This window comes from Misgurnus anguillicaudatus, chromosome 20 (genome assembly GCF_027580225.2).
Source record: "Misgurnus anguillicaudatus chromosome 20, ASM2758022v2, whole genome shotgun sequence".
NCBI classification, from domain to species: domain Eukaryota; kingdom Metazoa; phylum Chordata; class Actinopteri; order Cypriniformes; family Cobitidae; genus Misgurnus; species Misgurnus anguillicaudatus.
The window spans coordinates 5,831,865-5,849,930 of record NC_073356.2 but is presented as its reverse complement, the minus strand read 5'-3'; the positions used below and the strand labels follow the sequence as shown (position 1 = coordinate 5,849,930).

The 18,066-nt window shown below is 37.4% G+C and overlaps 1 protein-coding gene across 1 annotated transcript in view; it reads left to right on the top strand.

Moving 5' to 3' along the window:
• Positions 1–271: 271 nt before the first annotated feature.
• Positions 272–18,066, top strand: part of LOC129455254 (retinoic acid receptor beta) — a 76,334-nt gene continuing 58,539 nt past the window's right edge. Inside the window, exon 1 of the mRNA XM_055219927.2 lies at positions 272–950. Coding sequence (XP_055075902.2) covers positions 818–950 — 133 coding nt within the window. The 5' untranslated portion in view covers positions 272–817. The remainder of the gene's footprint in view (positions 951–18,066) is intronic.

Below are 18,066 nucleotides of genomic sequence, written 5' to 3'. Positions count from 1 at the left end.
ACATTCACTATAAATACAAAAATACATCACTCGGGAGAAAATATGTTACACTTTACAAACACTGCAAATGTTTGTTTGAGTCATTTGAAACTGTTTTGTAATATCAACGTGTCTAAATTAGGTATTACAGGCTACTTTTTGCTGCACTCATCTTCATGTTTTTTTTACTCTTCTTACCTATGATTAGTTTTGCTTTAAAATTATGAAATGTTCTCTGACACATAAATGTGGGCTATACAGAGAATATTCTTTCGAGAATGCTGAGTTGCTCTTCTACCTCCCGTCAAACGAGGACCTACTTGTGTGTGTGCGCGCGCGGCCGCTCGTGTGTGAACGCTGGTGATGTCACACTGGTGTGGGTCATTTGAAGGTTAGCAGCCTCAGAAGGGTTCATAGAAAGTTCACTCGCATATATTAGGCAACTCAGTCTTTCATTGTGTTGGAATGAACTAGTGCGAAATGGGCAGCGTTCGGGCATTAGCGCAGATCAGTCATTGCGCTTTTAAACGCGATATATTCATAACAATATCACTCATTATGGAGAACTGCTATCGGTAACATGAACCGGACCGACCACAACACCGAGCAAAACGACATTTCCATGCGTTAAGCGACACATGTTTATCCGTGAGCAAAAGCGGAGAAGCGCTAGTGATGAACGGGATGTGTTTGGGATTTTTGCCGTGTTGTCTGGCGATCGTCTGTGGAAACCGAAAGAGATTAGAACGTGCCAAAGCTCATTGAGAGTTTGATGGAGTTTCTTTAAACAGTTCAAGGACAATCAGAGTCATTTTCGTCTTTTTCAGTGATAAAGTAGATGATGTTTGACTGCATGGATGTGTTATCGGGACACATGCTGGAGTTTTACTCTTCCAGTCCTTCATCATGTATGTTACAAGAGAAAGCGCTGAGCGCGTGCTTCAGCTGGCATCAGCGGCGCACCAAACAATGTATGTCTATATTATTCCCTTATTTTCACATTGCAGTATTTACATTTGCATATCGCGTTGCTAATGAGACTTTAATTGATATTTAAACTTTTAAAATAATAATGTAAATTAGACACATAAAGTAGATTGTCTATTTGTTTAAGTACACGGTACAGTGGTCGTTGAATGCGGTAATCATTCAGTGTCATGCTATAGTATTACGACAAATTCTTAAACATGAGATCCATGGTGTAGCCTAATATTGTTTAAAGCACTTTAGAGAACCACGTAAATACCAGGGAATATAAAATACCACAGTACACAGTAATTATAATTATTGTAAACATTATTATAATCATAGTAATATCATACAAAAAGCAATCATTTACTTAGATTATTGTAAATTACCCCAAAAGTATCCTGCTTTTTAAATGTAGGCTATGGCATAGTAATATATTTCCTTGAAGAAGAGTACTAGATTAATACCAGTATATAAATAATCATTCACTCCAATGGTAGGCTATTACTTATGATGTCATTATTAGACTATATCATAGTACTGTTTCACTACCATCTTATAAGGATATAGGAACATATATAGTTGTTATTTACACTACTTGTGGTTATGTTACCTTGAAGGCTAATTACCCAAATAATAGAATGTGGTGTACATAACCAAGTTAATGCTTTGGCATGCTTAAAACATACCTATTTGCAGATGGTGTGTGGTAGTTTTTTCCTTAAATGATTTAAGGTCGGTATAGCAGCTGTAGGAATGCACTTTGTTAATGCTTATGACTTTGACACACATCTGCACGCAGACTGATTCACAAACAAAGTAAAATTACTTTTCAACATTTACATTTGTAACATTGAGAAATCTGTGTTTTTGTGTTTGTTTGAGCTCCTATTTATTGTTGAAGCGCATTCTATGTCACCCAAGTGTCTATTCAGTCCTTTAGCACCATAATCATTATTTATTTTTACATCCTAATGACCCTTATAAAAACAACACCGAGTACCCACTCAGTTGTCATAGCGCTGTCTATATGTGCTCAGTGGACACAAATCAAAAGAAAGTGGTCCTGTCAGGGTGGCGTAACGTTTTCAGTTATGCCTGTGTTTTCAAACAAGCACCGGCATTACTGTGGTGTAACCATGCTCCATCCAGTAACTGTGACTAGATAACATTTTATTTACGACTCAAATCATGTTGTCTGCATGAGCTGTTCAGTATCTTCTTGAGCTTTTGTCTGATCTGGATTGAGGTCCATTTAAAATACAATTGCAGCTTAATAGGATGTCTTTGCCATGCAGGGTTACACAGTAGATACTGGTCGATTGAAAGTTTAATAAAAAAAATTGTTAATCGTAAAATGTTTTAAAAGAGAAATTTTCTAGACACAGCACATGCCTTTGTAAAAAGTAAAGAGTAGCGAGTGAAACTACAGTGCTCCTGAATATCTATTTTTTTTTAAATAAGCATATGAGATTACAATGCATATTTTGAACATAAGTGGTTTTGTTCTCATGTGTGTTTGTATTATGTGTGACAAGCTTAAGATTTCTTTTTTTTTTATTTTATATTATTTTTTATTTATTATGAAATTATTTTCATAAAACAGCTAATGTTCAACAAATGTGGAGCAAAAATTGGAAACAAGATAAAGCTTGGGACCTTCCTTTTTTGGTCTTTGTTTTATGTTGTCTTTCTGTCTGTGCTAATATATTGGAAGGTTATTTACATGTAATTTGAAGGTTATTCAGTTACCAAATATGATCCCATGGCTGTGGAGTGTATTTCAAGAGCCTTTGTGCACTGTTATACATACTGTAGTTTTTAATGTATTAATTTTACATAATAGTTAACTTTACAGTTTAAATTGATGATCTTGTTAACCTTGTGTTGTCGGGTCATAATAAGACAGACTTAAAAGGCCATTGGCACAGTGTGCAAGCTCATTTTGTGGGTCTATGATATGACAGCTTATAATGAGAGGTTTCAAAACAATTTTTAAATGGCTGGCCGCAAGTGAAATGGAGAAGCTTGAATGGTGTGATGGTGGGCATGTAAGCCTTGTGTGTAAAAGTGATATCACAATATAATACATATGAAGTTCACAGTTATCATGCATCTTTACTTAAAGATTTCCTATCTCAAAATCTCATTGTAGTGGTGTTTGCTAACAACAATGTAACTATCATTGAGTTGGTTAATTAATTGAACAAACCTTTTACCATAAATTAGAGATGGGCACGTTTGATAGCAAGAAGGGCCAGCATTTTCCTCCTTCATACCAAGGGGCCAGATTACAGTATCCACACTCATTACTCAATGTCTTCATTAAATAAATCAATGTAACAAACATGCAATATGTTTATTCTAAGAACTTCAAAACTTTATAAAACTTTTATGTAACTTAAACATGTATTTGATTAGTACAGAATATTCTTATCTCAACCTCAGCAAACAGTTCAAAAGTACTCATTCAATGTTTTTATACCAAATGGTATTAGATATTATAGTTGAAATGTTATGACTAAAATCCACATATTACCATGAATAATAATGCTGAATATTACACAGTCATAGATGGAGTTTAGGAGCACTATTAATGGGAGCTGTTAATTAAATAAAAGAATTCATATTTTATTTGTCTAATCTTAATATTTTAATAGATAGACTGAGTAACTTAAAGCTAAAATAGTTTTAATACATTTTAACCATATTAAAAAAACATGAAGTCTTACTCTCCCTCTAATCTCAAAGTATTGCAGTACACTTGTTTGCTGGTAGGTGCCCCCTAAGCACAAACACAAACTCCGCCTAACATGATTCAGTACATAAATGCACAGCATCATTTCGTTGCCGTGTGTCTACCAGATGTCAATCAAGGCATTTTTAGATGAAAATGCCAGGCTCTCATTAAAAAACAGCTTTTGACTGCACAGCATTTTCAGAGGAGATGCTTTGGTTGCTATGATACGAAATATCCATGGAAAAATATGTTACTAGTATAAGATGTCACAGTTTTATATCATATTACTGTTTTGCAGTGGCGGCTCGTGACTGCTCATCCGAGGGGCGCAAATTCAAAACAAGTGTTTGCAGTGTCGTGTGTTGCTTGCGTTTTCAAAATACGTGTATGTTGCGTCATGTGAACCATGGGCATCACGGGTTTTGTCAAAATAAGTGCCTGCTGCCTCGCATCGAGCACCCTCGAAAAAAGAAGTCACCGGTCGCCACTGCTGTTTTGATAGTCTGTGAAAATCATCTGTTAAACACTTCTGACACATTGAAGACTCAAATACCAGCAATATACAATTACAGTACTAGGTGTCGCTTGGTCGGTGTAGTATTTGTCCCGCCTTTCATTCCCTGCAATTGGATGGCTAAGTAAAAAATGACATTGACAATTGCAGCGTTCTCCCAGAAATTGAACTGCGACCAGAAAAATCTATAGTGGTCGCCCACAGATTATTAATTGCTGATGCCAATGTTGAGAAAGTAGTGTGGCTGTGTAACATCCATTTTTTTTTATGGGCTGTCTCAATCGCAAAATTCTTCCACTAAACTGGAATGTTCGTCCCAGAAATCACGTGACCTTTTCTAAACAAACTACGTGACCTTTTTCAGCCAATTCAATAGATTTCTTGAAATGCGACAGAACTTTTGTAAAGACAAGCGTTTGTTTTAGTTTTTTAAAATATAAACAAACAAAGCTAGACTGGAAGGGACAACATTTAAATGTAATATTCCTTCAAATTTATTCACTGGTATGTAAGAGAATAATGAAAGTGTTTTCATAATATACTTTAACAAACTTAAGCAGCCACATCATAGGAAAATAAGTGAACAGTGTCCCAATGTGAAGTGAGCAAGGGTCCTTACCAGTGCTGAACCCGAATACACAATATACTGATTCACCACCTCAGGAGCTAGGGAGGGATTGGGACTGGCATTGGTTTCAGAAATGCCTTGAAGCCTTCCTGCCTTGGAATACTGCCTCCGATGGCAGCCTTTTAGAGATTTCAGATGCAGCCTAGTCTAGATTTCCCATAACCCCTTTTATGGACTCATTACCCCCCTTTGTTTGTACCTGTATCTCATTATGATTTTTACCCCAGCCAATTTAAACCCTGTTTTGTCATTCATTAATTGCCTAGTCTTGTTAATTTCACCTGCTACTTAGCCATACCTGTTCTTGTTTCTGTCGAAGATTTTGTTGGTTTATTCCCTGTTCTTCTTTATGGACTGTTTACCCGTGGCCTATTTTTAGACTATGATTGTGGATCTCTTTATTAAAGAATTGCATTTGGATCCGCACCCGTTGTCTCTTGTGCAGTTCATGACAGGCCAATAGAATGCTAATATAACACACAATTGAATTACAATAGTTGAGAAACATACTAAATGACTATATTAGCAGACAAAGTAAATTTATTTGGCATAATTATAATAATTGAGTACTCTAGAATCTTTCACAAGACATTTGTTCAAAGAAATAATAGTTTTTGTGCATCCTCTCTTTGTGTCTGCTAAAACGTTCACAAAGTGAAATATTTATTAAAACCTAAACAAACACAATGAAATAAGGCAGAGCTAGCAGCAGGATCTCTTTTATTCTGTGAGTGCAGAGACTTCAGGTGATTTTGCATGTTTGTGTTGTTGTTTTTATTCTATACTTTGTATTATTACAAAGTCACTGCAAATATTGCACTTTGCATTTCTTAGTGTTAGCTCTCTAAAGTTTTTTTTAGAGGAGAATTGTTTTCTGTCATGGCATCTAGCATATTTTTAGTTAAATTATGTTTCATTAGGGCCTAAGCGCTGAGTGCAAAGCACCCTGATGAATTTCTCAGTATTTATAAAATTTGTTATAATATAGTTGTATGGGGCATGTTGAAGCTATTAACATGCTCAAAAACATCACAAAAAAAATTCTCATTTGCGCACACATCATTCATCAGCCATTAGGCCCTAGCAAAGTCTGGGAGTGGCGGGGGCCCTGCAGTGCCCCCTGTAATAGGTAAAAAAAACATACATACATATGCATGTATGGACATTCATACATATATTATTATCATTGCCGTTCAGCTCTGCACAACAGGAATTCAGACATTTTAAAAATTTTAAAAGTGCATACCATCAACTTTTCAAATATTTCTTTTAGGGTATTCATGTAATTATCATTAAACTTGGTCAACATTACGCCAAAAACATTGAAGATTTTTGACATCTTGAACGATGTTGCTATAGTGAAACAACAAATTTATGTCTAAATCAGGAAAAAAGTGAAAAAGGGAAGTGTCTTACATTTTCTTTATATATTTCAGTCAGACCTGAGCTGTATGTTAGGACATGGAGTCGAATCATCCTGATGTGGCTAGTCACAGTCAAAGCGCCACTACTGTTACTAGCAGCAGGAAGTGTTGCACTTACTTTAAAATAGTATATCTATATTTATAAGATGCTTCAAACCTGGTCAGAATAATGCAGAGACATGGCAGATGTGAAATTGTAAAAGAGTTTATACCTTAAATAATGTTGCCATGGTAACAAGTAAACCTTCAGTACTACAGTATGTTCAGGTATATTTGGAGCATGATTAAATGTCATGAAATTTGGCATGAAATAAAATTAGGCGATTACATCAGCTTAAACATGGCCATGGTGGTGGGGCTAATTTTACCTACAGTGGTACATACAGATGTGGCCAGTGAGGATGTGTGTCACAGGTAAAAGCATCAAGCAATTTTCAGCGGCATTATGTGGTATCACCAGTGGCGCTTTGGTACAGGAAAGACATAACCAACATTACAACAATATATTGAAAATGCTAAATTGAGTTAAATGTTTGGTCATCATAGGGGCTGATCACATGGATGCGGGACACCAGCTGGCAGCAGGAAGTTGTCACTTACAACGTCAAAATAGTGCAGTGATATTTATTCACTGAAATGCACGTCCCTGTTAAACATTGTTTTCTGACAGCCACCATGATGCAATGTTGCTGCAGTGCTCTGAAATAAGTCTTTGTGACATATGCAGGGTTTAAATGCGACCGCTGAAGGCTGCAGCCTTCAGATTGGGGAACGGCCTGCAAAACACTGTGCAGCATGTTTACCAACAACACAAGTAGCGGACCCTGACATAATATTCGTTTGCGTCCATTTAAAACCATAATTTCTCCTGCTGGCATTTAAACGAAAGCAGAGGGACTTGCCCACAATCTCCACAGACCATCCCCTTAAAACAAACAGGACAGAAGCGGTCGGAATACCAATATTTTTGACCTGTGTGTGTGTGTGTGTAATTGCTCTTACTATGTCTATATTTATTTTCTGTGTTTTTGTACAGCAACATTATGTGTTATGCTGGAATACTATTTGATACTTACCGCTAGTATCTTTCAGGGTGGTTCCAAATCCCAAAAGGAAACATACACATTGCTACAAGTTTTCGGATATGGAGATTTGTTGTTTTCCTTTGTCGCTCTGAAAAACTTGTGAATCCTTAGAGCTGTTTTCAGTTTGTTTTCCCTGTATTGAGCGAATGGCCTGTAAGGGGTTTTAAAGTTTCCTGTTAGTCCACGCTGGGGGGTTCAGCCAGAGGCTAAAAGTTCAGGAAGATAAGCCACGTGACATTCTTTTATAGCACAGCTCACCGTTCCTGTCACCCTTTCTTTGGCCTGTCTGTCATTGTCCCTTATTTGTCTGATAGCTGCTCTGTGTATGTTAACACGTGAGAAGTCACCTGGCCACCAAGCTTGGGTTAAATCACCCAGAAAATGGAAAAATACTCCCATGTGCCTCATGCGGTGAACGCTGCCCACCACCAGAAAGAGTAAATGGAAATGTCTTAATATGCCTCATGTGTCAGCAGGTGGCCCGAACCTCTCGTCTCTGTCTTGATTGTCAAAGAAACAATAGCAATGAGTTAATAATGTTGATATTTTGCGCATTTAACTTAAGCTTTCTCTGCTATAATAACCCATGTTTTGTGCACACAATAGAAGTATAGGCTTTTCTTGTAATGTGACACCATAATTAGCCATCACACCTTAGGGGAAAGAAATGCTGTGTGTGAGAACGCAAGTGAATGAATACAGTAGTGTGTTCTGTTGGTTATCATGGCACTAACAAATACAAAAATGTAAATGTTTTTGTGTAAATGTGGCTTTAATAATCTTCAGTACTTTAGAATTGATGAAATTATCTCCCGAATATTCTATATTTTATGTTTTTCATTGTAGCAGAAGTCAGCTAATCTCTATAGCATGTGGTAAGTAGTTGGATGACACATCAGTGGTCATTGTGTTTTTCGCTGAATAGAAGAGACAAGCAATGTTGTGAGCACACAGATATGGACATTACCACATACTTCCTCTTCCAGATGAAGGCCATTTAAGTTTGTTCTACCTCATGCCACTTTAATGAAAACAAATGACCCCTGTCATCATTAATTTAATCAGCTTTCCTTTGCTGGGGATGTTGGGAGGGGCAGGAGTGATACATGAGATCAATATAAGTCATGTATCTGTCCAGACGGCCAAAACATTAAGAGAGAATAAAAGACTTCAACCATTGTTACACACCCTAAGCCTTCCCTGTCATTCACCAGCACCATGCAATGCACCAAAACAACCACATAACAGAGGGATAACAAAATCAGTGTTTTCTTAGAGACTGTAACTGGATTTATTTATTTAGATTGTATTAGAATGTTTTATGTCATACATTTACATTTACACATTACAAAACTCAGGGTTCCCACAGGTCCTTGAAATCTTTGAAAGTTTGTGAATCTGGGGGAAAAAATTCAAGGCCCTGGGAAGTTTTTGAAAATCTACATACATAGATACAGGTCATTGAAAGTGCTTGAATCTATTTTATTCAAGAACTTCTCTGGAAAAAAATCCATATTATTCCCTATGTAGTGTAGGATAATATCATAAAATTGCGAACCTGTTCGCTTTACATGCTTATATCTTCTGTATGCGAATGTTGATTCTTACCAAAATGCTTTTTTGCATAGTTGTGTTTGACACATGGGTTACTTATGCAACTGTTGTCCCCTGAGAAGGGAACGAGATGCTGCATCTCCCTTGCCATACTTTCTGCATCCCTATAACGCCGTCTTTGGCGATATTTCTGAAAGCAAAATACTTCCTAGCTCCCGCGTCACCCTGTCTTTGTCATTGAGCCTCACCATTGGTTGAATTTGATATACACATTCAGACACACTCACTTCTGGAGGCGTTCCCAAAGTGTCACCGCAGTGACGCAGCGCGAGTTCCCTCGAAAGGGAACTGTAACAATGTATCTTTAAAGGTAACACGATGTAACCTTGCGCTCACTTGAAATGTGTCCCCACATTTAGTTCTGGAATTTAAGGGTATTGGACCTGGAAAGTCCTTAAAGAGTCCTTGAATTTGAAGTTAACTAAGGTGTGGGAACCCTGAAAACTTTTTAATTAAACAATAAAATAAAACATATTAAATAATTCAACATATTGCTGTTGTGTAGCCTTATTTTTCTGAGGTGTAATTACACAGAATTAATGATAAATTCATGTCTTTTATAAAATGTCATAAAACTAGGGCCCCCTGGCACCAATTTACAGCCCCTATTTTAAGAACCACTGGTCTTTAGAACATCAATAAACCTTCTGCAAACCAAGTGCAACAATTTCATTGCTAAAAACAATGTTATTTTGTCCAAACTGTAAAAATAAGACCTCTAACTGATTTGGACCCTTTGCTTCCTTATGTTAAATCCACTGTTAAAAATCTGGGGGTAATAATGGATATAGATTTCAAACTCGGTAGTCAGGTCAAGTTTTTGTAAGTTAAGGCTTTTATTTAAAGTGAAGCCTTTTTTGTCATTTAATCATTTTGAAAGGCTTATACATGATTTTATTTCATTGTGTTTAGACTATTGTACAGCCTTCTATTTTGGTGTTAACCAGGCCTCTCTCTCACGCTTGCAGTTAGTGCAAAATGCTGCAGCTCGACTTTTAACACAAACACGTAAACGGGAACATATTTCACCCATATTATCTTCGCTACAGTCCATTTTAGGATTGATTTTAAAGGTTTTAATATTTGCTTACAAATGGCCCAGCCCCAACTTACCTTTCTGAACTTATACAATTGCACGTCCATCAAGGTCTCTGAGGTCTGCTGACCATATGCTGCTGAAGGTCCCTAGAGTAAAACTAAAGCACAGGGTGATCGTGCCTTTGCTGTAGCTGCCCCTAAACTTTCGAACTCACTATTATTGTCTGTGAGGATGGCCCCAAATATGTCTTAAAACTTATTTTTATTCTTTGGCATTCAATTCAGTCTGAGAGCTGTGGGGATTTGTTTGTAGTCCTTTGTATATTACCCCTTTTAATGTTGTTTGTTTTATGACCTTTTACATGTACAGCACTTTGGTCAACTTCTGTTGTTTTTAAATGTGCTTTAGAAATGAATTAAACTTTAAACTTAAATTTATTTTGTGTATTTGGTATAATACAATATGTATGCGTGGTTTATGGTTAAAAAACATCATTTTTCACATACCGTACATTTGGTAGTCTTCCTGAACTCCAACTTGTTCTTGTTTATCTTCACAAACATACACAGTTCTTTGTCTGATGAAGCAGTCTGATCCACTAACAATATAGGCCTAGACTCTTTATCCTGTTACCTTCTCAAACTAATGTTATTTGCTGTCCTTATGTGTATTGTGTATTAAAAAAATCAATGTCAACAAACCTTGTATTTCTGAAAATAGAAGCCCGGTCTTTGATGTGTGCTAATGATGCAGTACTGTGATGCCATGACTGAAACTATCATGTCTGACAAACTTTTATGTGTATGCTAAGACTGGACCACCTATATGTACAGTACACATTGATCAAATATTTGCTAATTGATTTTACAATATTACACATTCTCGGTCACAACTGTGAACATTGCAGTGTTTTTAAAAATGCTTTTTATTTGGCCATTGAGGGGAAATTTGTCATGAATCACAAGGCGGAGAACCAAAATGCAGACTTTTAACACAAAACTTCAATAACATAAAGGCCCACGAGGGGGCAAAATAAGTCACAGGTCAGGAAACATGGCATACATGGGACAGAACAAACCAGCCAACATTGAACCCAGCAGACGGTGAGCCTCGTGAGTTTCCTGGACGGTGAACCGTGAGGGCGTGATCCCGGATGGTGATCCACGAGTGTGTGTGTGTCCCTGAATGGTAAACCGCGGACTGTGTGATCCTGGATGGGGATCCACGAGGGTGTGATTCCAACAGTGAGCCGTGAGGGTGTGATCTCGGACAGGGAGCTGCGAGAATGTGTATCCCGGACAGTGAGCCTCGAGTGTGTGTCCCTGGATGGTGAGCCACGAAGTGCATGATCCCGGACAGGGAACCACAAGGGAGTGTTCCCGGGCGGGAAGCCGAGGGTGTTCCTGAACAGTCTGTCCCAGTCCGACTTCGCCTAGGACAACTTCGTCTCAGACCAGTGGTTCTGTTCTGAGCCACGGTTGGCTTTGGTGGCTGGGTTTTACATGAACCCGTTCCAAGTCCCCCTGCCGTACCTGCCTGGACTCCCGCTCTACTTTTATTGTATCCCCTGATCAAGGACTACTTTCCTGCCTTGCTCATCCATCCTGAACTTTCTTGTACATTCATGTTTGTTGTTTATATTGTGCCCTGACCTTTTGTTTTGTATTTATCCTCGCCACCGATTTGTTAAATGTGTTGTGTCCTTGATCTGTCATTTTGTCTTGGCATCCCTTGAGGGAGGGGTACTGTCATGGTCCTGCCGCCTTGTAATCGTTTTTGCTCCTTGTGGCAGGATGATGACAGCCCCATGCATTTTGTGTGGTAACACATGGCTTTTGTGCTGTGTGCTTCCCTGTCTCATCTTCTGACCCCACCCCCTTGTCTCCTTGTTAATTATACTATTATTCATGTCACCTGCTACCTCATCATTTACTCTCCTATGTAGTGCCCTTGTGTTTGCTGTCCTGTGCTGGTTCGTTTTGTCTCATATATGCCATGTTTAGTGTCCTTTGAGTTTTTTTGATCCCTCATGGGCCATTATGTTATTGTTATTAAAGTTTTGCATTAAAAGTCTGCATCTGGGTTCTCTGGCTCGTGATTCCTGACAGAAATTCATGTGAGTTATTTTGTAAGTCCTTTTTGTGTTACTGTCAAGAGCAAATATCTGCCACCTACTCACTGAAATGTTCTTATTTACTATAATTATGCTATTTTCAATATTGATTTGAGGTCACTGATCAACTTTTCATTTTTTTTTTGTTGATATGACAAGATGATTTCGATTTCTAGTTTTGAAAGACTATTTTCTTAGCGACAGCTAGAGAGACAAGGACTGGGGTTTTATATTTGGGAGGGATTTGGGGTATCTGAAATAACTCCTAGAAGACAGGGTAGAGGAGACAGTGGGACTCTGCAGTCCAGGATTGAAGACAGTGTTGGTTACTGTAGTCCAGAGGGAGTAAATGGGCTGGCAGAGCCAGGTGGCATGGAGGTAGGGTGTCTGTGTTGCCAGAGGTGCACTGTGAGCAGGTATCTGTGTCAGATAGTCCCATTTTAAATAGTTTACTCTGAGTGATGTGGATTCTGTAGATGGTTTCATATTGTATGAGTTGTAGATTGGTGTTGGTGGTCATGTTGAAGATGTTTCTACAGATCTGTGTCCATAAATCCGGGTCTGAAGGTAGCGTGAGGTCAATATTCAATTTTTCCTTAGGCAGGCTAATTGTGGGGTTAGATGAAGTGATGAGTCTGTAGTTTAGATATCAGTTTTCTTGGGTGATTGGCTATTTCCATTAACTGTTCACTTGTTTTAGAAGGCTGTAGGGTATTAGTTAAAGTTATTTTGCTTTTGAGTAAAGATTTAAGCTGTTGGTAGTGGAGAAATTGGTCTTTCTCGATCAAAAATTTCGGAATAATTGAGGTGAATGGCATGAATTTGTGGTTTTCAAATACGTGGTGGAGATGGGTGATGCCCTTTTGGTGCCATTTAGGAAAGTGGATCGGTTCATCGTGAAGACGGAAAAGTCAGGGTTGTGCCAAATTGGGGTGTATCTACATGGTGCTAATAGTGATTTTGTAATTTTATTGGTTTTCCACCAAGCTGCCAGAGTTGTTGATATTGTAATGTTATTATAAAACTCTAGCTTTTTGATTGATTGTGGTAAAAAGGGAAGGTCTGCGATTGAGTTCGGGGAGCACAGATATTGCTTGAGATCAAGCCATAAGTTGGAGTATGTATGTTTTTGAGTCCATTTGTATAAGTGCTGTAGTTGGTTTGCCAGGAAGTAGTGCAAGAAATTTGGTGCTTCAAGTCCTTCAACTGCTTTGAGTTTTGGAGTGTTGTAAGTGCTATCCTCGGTTTTTTATCTTTCCAGTAGAATTGAGTGGTGAGAGAGTCGAGTTTTTTAAACCATGAGTCTTTATGAGTCTTCATTTTTACTGTTGCGATACGGCCTATGAGTGTAAGTGGGAGCTTATTCACTTATCAACTTTTCAGATCATTCTCATTTACATAGAGGTATTTAGCAGACACTTTTTTTAACAATAAATATTGAAGTCCATTGATCAGTAAAGTGATTTTGTGCCCTTTAGTGAAATTACCACAAGGTGTCATTCATTTGCTGACTGCAGGATTCTGAATGGGATGTAGTTTTGCTAGAGAGATTGTATGTACAGTATGCCTGTGGCTAATTTGTATGCCAGCAGCAACGACATGAATTTGGTGCAGGTAGAAACTAGTAGGCAAAGAAGAGAGATGAAGATTGGTATTACATGCACTCTTTTGGGCTTGCGGAAAACCCAAAAACGTAATGTAAGTAGAAAATAACAGCTTTGGATTCAAATATGTGGAATCATATTGGTTTTCACTTGTCTCATGAGGTTGGATTATTTTCAGCTTGATGAGGGAGTTTTGACTGTGGAAGGAGCGGTTTATTTTCAGTGAGGAGAAATTGTTGGATTTATTTTGAGAAACAAGGTTTGTATTAATGTTTTTAATTTATAATCTATTGTAGCTCACGCAAAAAGTGTGCTGAATAGGACAGTTCACAATATGTTAACTGTAAAAGTAATGCAATCTTCATCAGCTTTGTTTAGTTTGTCATGATTTAGTTTTTCTGCCTTGTAAATGATTTGAAAGTTACATTTCCTTTGTTCAAAATTATCCAAAAATATGTGAGTTGAGTGGGTCATTACTGCTATTTATAATTATTAAATTTTTAATCAATAAACACCATACATGGGTGTCGCCTCAATAGTGAACATGTTGTGTATATATGTATGAATCTGCCTGCCGTCACTGAAATCTGTCCTCAGTTGTTTAGTGTTTGCATTGAAGTTTGTTTTCAGTTGTGTTTTCATGTTTTATTTTTTTATCTGTGTTTTTATAGGTTGGGATCACGTGTGGTCCAATTGTCTGTAGATGGGCTTGTTGTGGTACTGCTAACCAGAGTTCAAATCCTGGCTTGGCTCCTGTTTAAATACAGTACATGCATGTAAAGGCATGAAGTGTACTGTAATGTTATGTTAATCTTTCTAAACTAATGAAACAAATCTATTCATGTAATTTTAAATGATTTGTGAACAGAATAAATTGATTTACAGAATGGTTTTCCTGTTTTAATTTAAAATACACTGCTTACATTTTTTTTGCAATTTGAAAAACACTATTTAAAACATGTATTCAGGGCTCCAGACTTACTTTTTTCACTAGGCGCACAGTGGCCCCCAACTGAAAATTTTAGGGGAACAACCAGAAAATTTAGGGGCGCACACCGTAAATCAACATGCTAACCAAATCTACTAATTTCCACTGTATTACTAATAATTACTTTAATAATGGATGCAGAAATTACAATAAGCTGTTTCAAATTCAGTGTCACATTTTATTCTGCACTTTTGAAGATGCAACAAGGTAAACTGACAGCACCATCGCTGTCATGACAGTACAAATAGTAAACAAAATACCATACATTCAGAATAAGAGGTAGGCCGTGTTAAATTTCAACATCATCTCTGCCTCATCTGCCCTCTGATTTACAGTCATTTGTCTTCTAAAAGCAACCGGCAGTGGCGTTGCATTTTGATTTATAAACATGTCACAACATACTCAATGCTTTAGACTGAGATTGTGTTTAATCAGTGTATTGTGTTTAAACTGCGAAGTGCATGTACTATCGGCAAACTTTGTGTTCCCCGCAGCTCTGGGGTAGCTGCTGCAGTATTCGCAGTTCATATATTTCGACTGCTTATAGTACCTCAGCCAGCTGAATTCTTTTAGCTAGTCTTCTCGAAAATGGTAAGTGTGGGCTTTTTTTGAATTTTATCTTACCACTATGAGTACTCCTAAATCACACTAAAAGATTTTAGCTAGGAGTTTTCTCTTAAAAGTTATTCACAAAGCCTTTCAGACCTACTTTTAGTAAGGAAAAATGATAACTCTTAAACTAAGAGTGAGTCTTCGTTGCTACGGATGACGTCAATTCTCATGCACGAGCTACCTCGCAATGACCACGGTGATTGGTTGTTAGATGACAGGGCTGTCATGCGGAACATAACACAGACGCACCAAATCATACAATTACAACATCAAAATATGTCTGTGTCCTACACAAAATAATAATAGCAATGCCATCGAAATGCATATATAAAAGAAAAGTCGTGAATAAAATTAAATTAAATCAAGGTAGCCTAATACCCAAATGAAAACCGCCAATTGCCTAATAATAAAAAACGACATTGCATTAACACTTGATTAATCTACATCATATTAGCCTAAATAGACTACTTAAAGCAAGGAAATGTTGCCCATATTGAAGAAGCCTAATGTAATAAATAAATGACAGTGGATTATGAACTTGCCAAAACGGAAAAGAAAGCCCAACTGGATGCAGGATCAGTTACTGCTGCTGGCCAGTTGGTGTTGGAAAAAAGAAACGTAATAAAAGGGAAATTCGGCACGAGATGTCAAGCAAAACTAAGCGTGAGACGTGGGAGACAGTGATGCGCGGGTCAATGTACAAAACAACCGGCACCCGACCAACGTTTTCAACTAACCCGACCGCAACTCAGACCGCATCTTTTCCGAATATCATAAAAACATTTTTTATGACAGCAGGCACCCGCTCATTTCGGATCAACCCGCGCATCACTGGGGCGAGGATTTGTTTGCAGATCAATGCAGCATTCCCGCTTGTGTCGCGGATCCCGTTCGACTGCGAGAGGTGGTGGTATGCATTACAATCGCAGTCAAGGGTTGAGATTGCAGCCTTTAAACGGGCAAGCATGGCAACAGGTTGGCGACGGCGTACAATATTAAATATATAATATCATTATTGTTTCATGTAATTCTAAAAACTTCCTGCTTGTCATGAATGTAATGAATTATGAAACAAATGTCATAAACAATATGCTTACATTAAAGTGTGCTTTTAAGTCTAGGCAATGCTTTTGAGTTGGTGAAACTGTCCGTGTTAAGGAGGATCAGACAGCACCTAAGCCATTCTAGGATCCCTGTCCCAGACTTAGGTGCTACTTTTAGGGCTAAAATGCTTCGTGAATTACTTTTAGTGAAAAAAGTTGGGAGTGACACGCCCATTATTTTTAAGAGTTGCCCCTAAATTCACCAGTTAGGAGCTACTTTTAGCCTTGAAATTCTTTGTGAATACGTCCCCTGGTATTGTACCTAAATTGTACCGAAATAAATTTGAATAAAAAAATAAATAATAGATTAAATTATTGTTTAAATATTAAATAATGAAAATGTAAAAAAATTTAAAAAACTCAACTGTTGGACTGTACTCTGGGTATGGACTGTACTCTGTGTTACAAACACAGTCGGGCGGGGATTCTAACTCGGGTCGCCGGAAGTGGGTTTGCACAACATGTCGGAGCGCTGCCCACTACATCATCAGCTCCGACTATGCTTTAATGGTTTAAATGAATTGAATTAACTATTTTGATAAGAACGCCTTTTGGATTGCCTTTTGATTAATTTTGTTATTCTGAAGTGAAGAAGTATTACAGTAGTAGTACAATAGTAGTACAAGCTATACATGCACTTCTGCATAACTCAGTGGTAGAGCATTGCGTTAGCGGGCAACCAAATTAACCTAGGGAACAAACATGGATCCAAACATGTCGCTTTGGATAAAAGCATCTGCCAAATGCTAAATGTAAATGTACAGTAGATAAGATAACTATAGATAAATATAATACAGTAAAAAATACATAATGAAGCCAATGAGTTCAATCACTGCTAATTAAACCAATGTAAGGCTTTGACACATAAAAGAGCTTTATACTTTCTACAGAACTAAAGAAAATGCATCATTATGCATATCAACCTAGGCTGATGGCCTTAATAATATATTGCATTGTCTATTTCTGTATGCAAATAATGTTAATGATAATAAAATTTAGTTTCAACAGTGTTCAAACAATAATGTCAATCTAAATGTTGTGTTATTTCAACCCATGGTTGGGTAACAACAACCCAGCAGTGGGTTATTTATAACCCAACAGTTGAAAAAAAGTGTGTAATTTATGCATCACCTGTATTACTGGGATTAATAAATGAAATATTCATTAAGGGAATATTATTGTGGAATTTCAAAAATATCACATAAAACACATAACTATTCTCATACATCGAAGACAACCCTGTGTTGTTACTTTTCCTCTTCTGAATCAGTTTCTGATTCTAACAAAGATGACTGAATGAAACCAATATTTTCACTTGCCATTGTGTTGCGTTTACTGATCGAGTGGATCAGGTAGTGAGCGAAGCATAATATTAGTTGTTTTTAAACAATTACTGTATTTATTGTTCACTGACAGTTTCTGTGAAAGGTTTTATTGAATGAATGTGTGTGATGGATTTTACTGTCCACACAGCTCTGTATGTGTATTATGGTCAAAACAAATGTGTTTTTTAGAGATGTACTGCAGCTATTATGGCAACCACTTACCGCACAAATTATGCCAGTCTTTCTGGATTCCATAATAAACATTAACTACACTCTAAAAAATATTGGGTTGTTTTTAAACCAGTGATGGGTAACTATTGGACAGAACA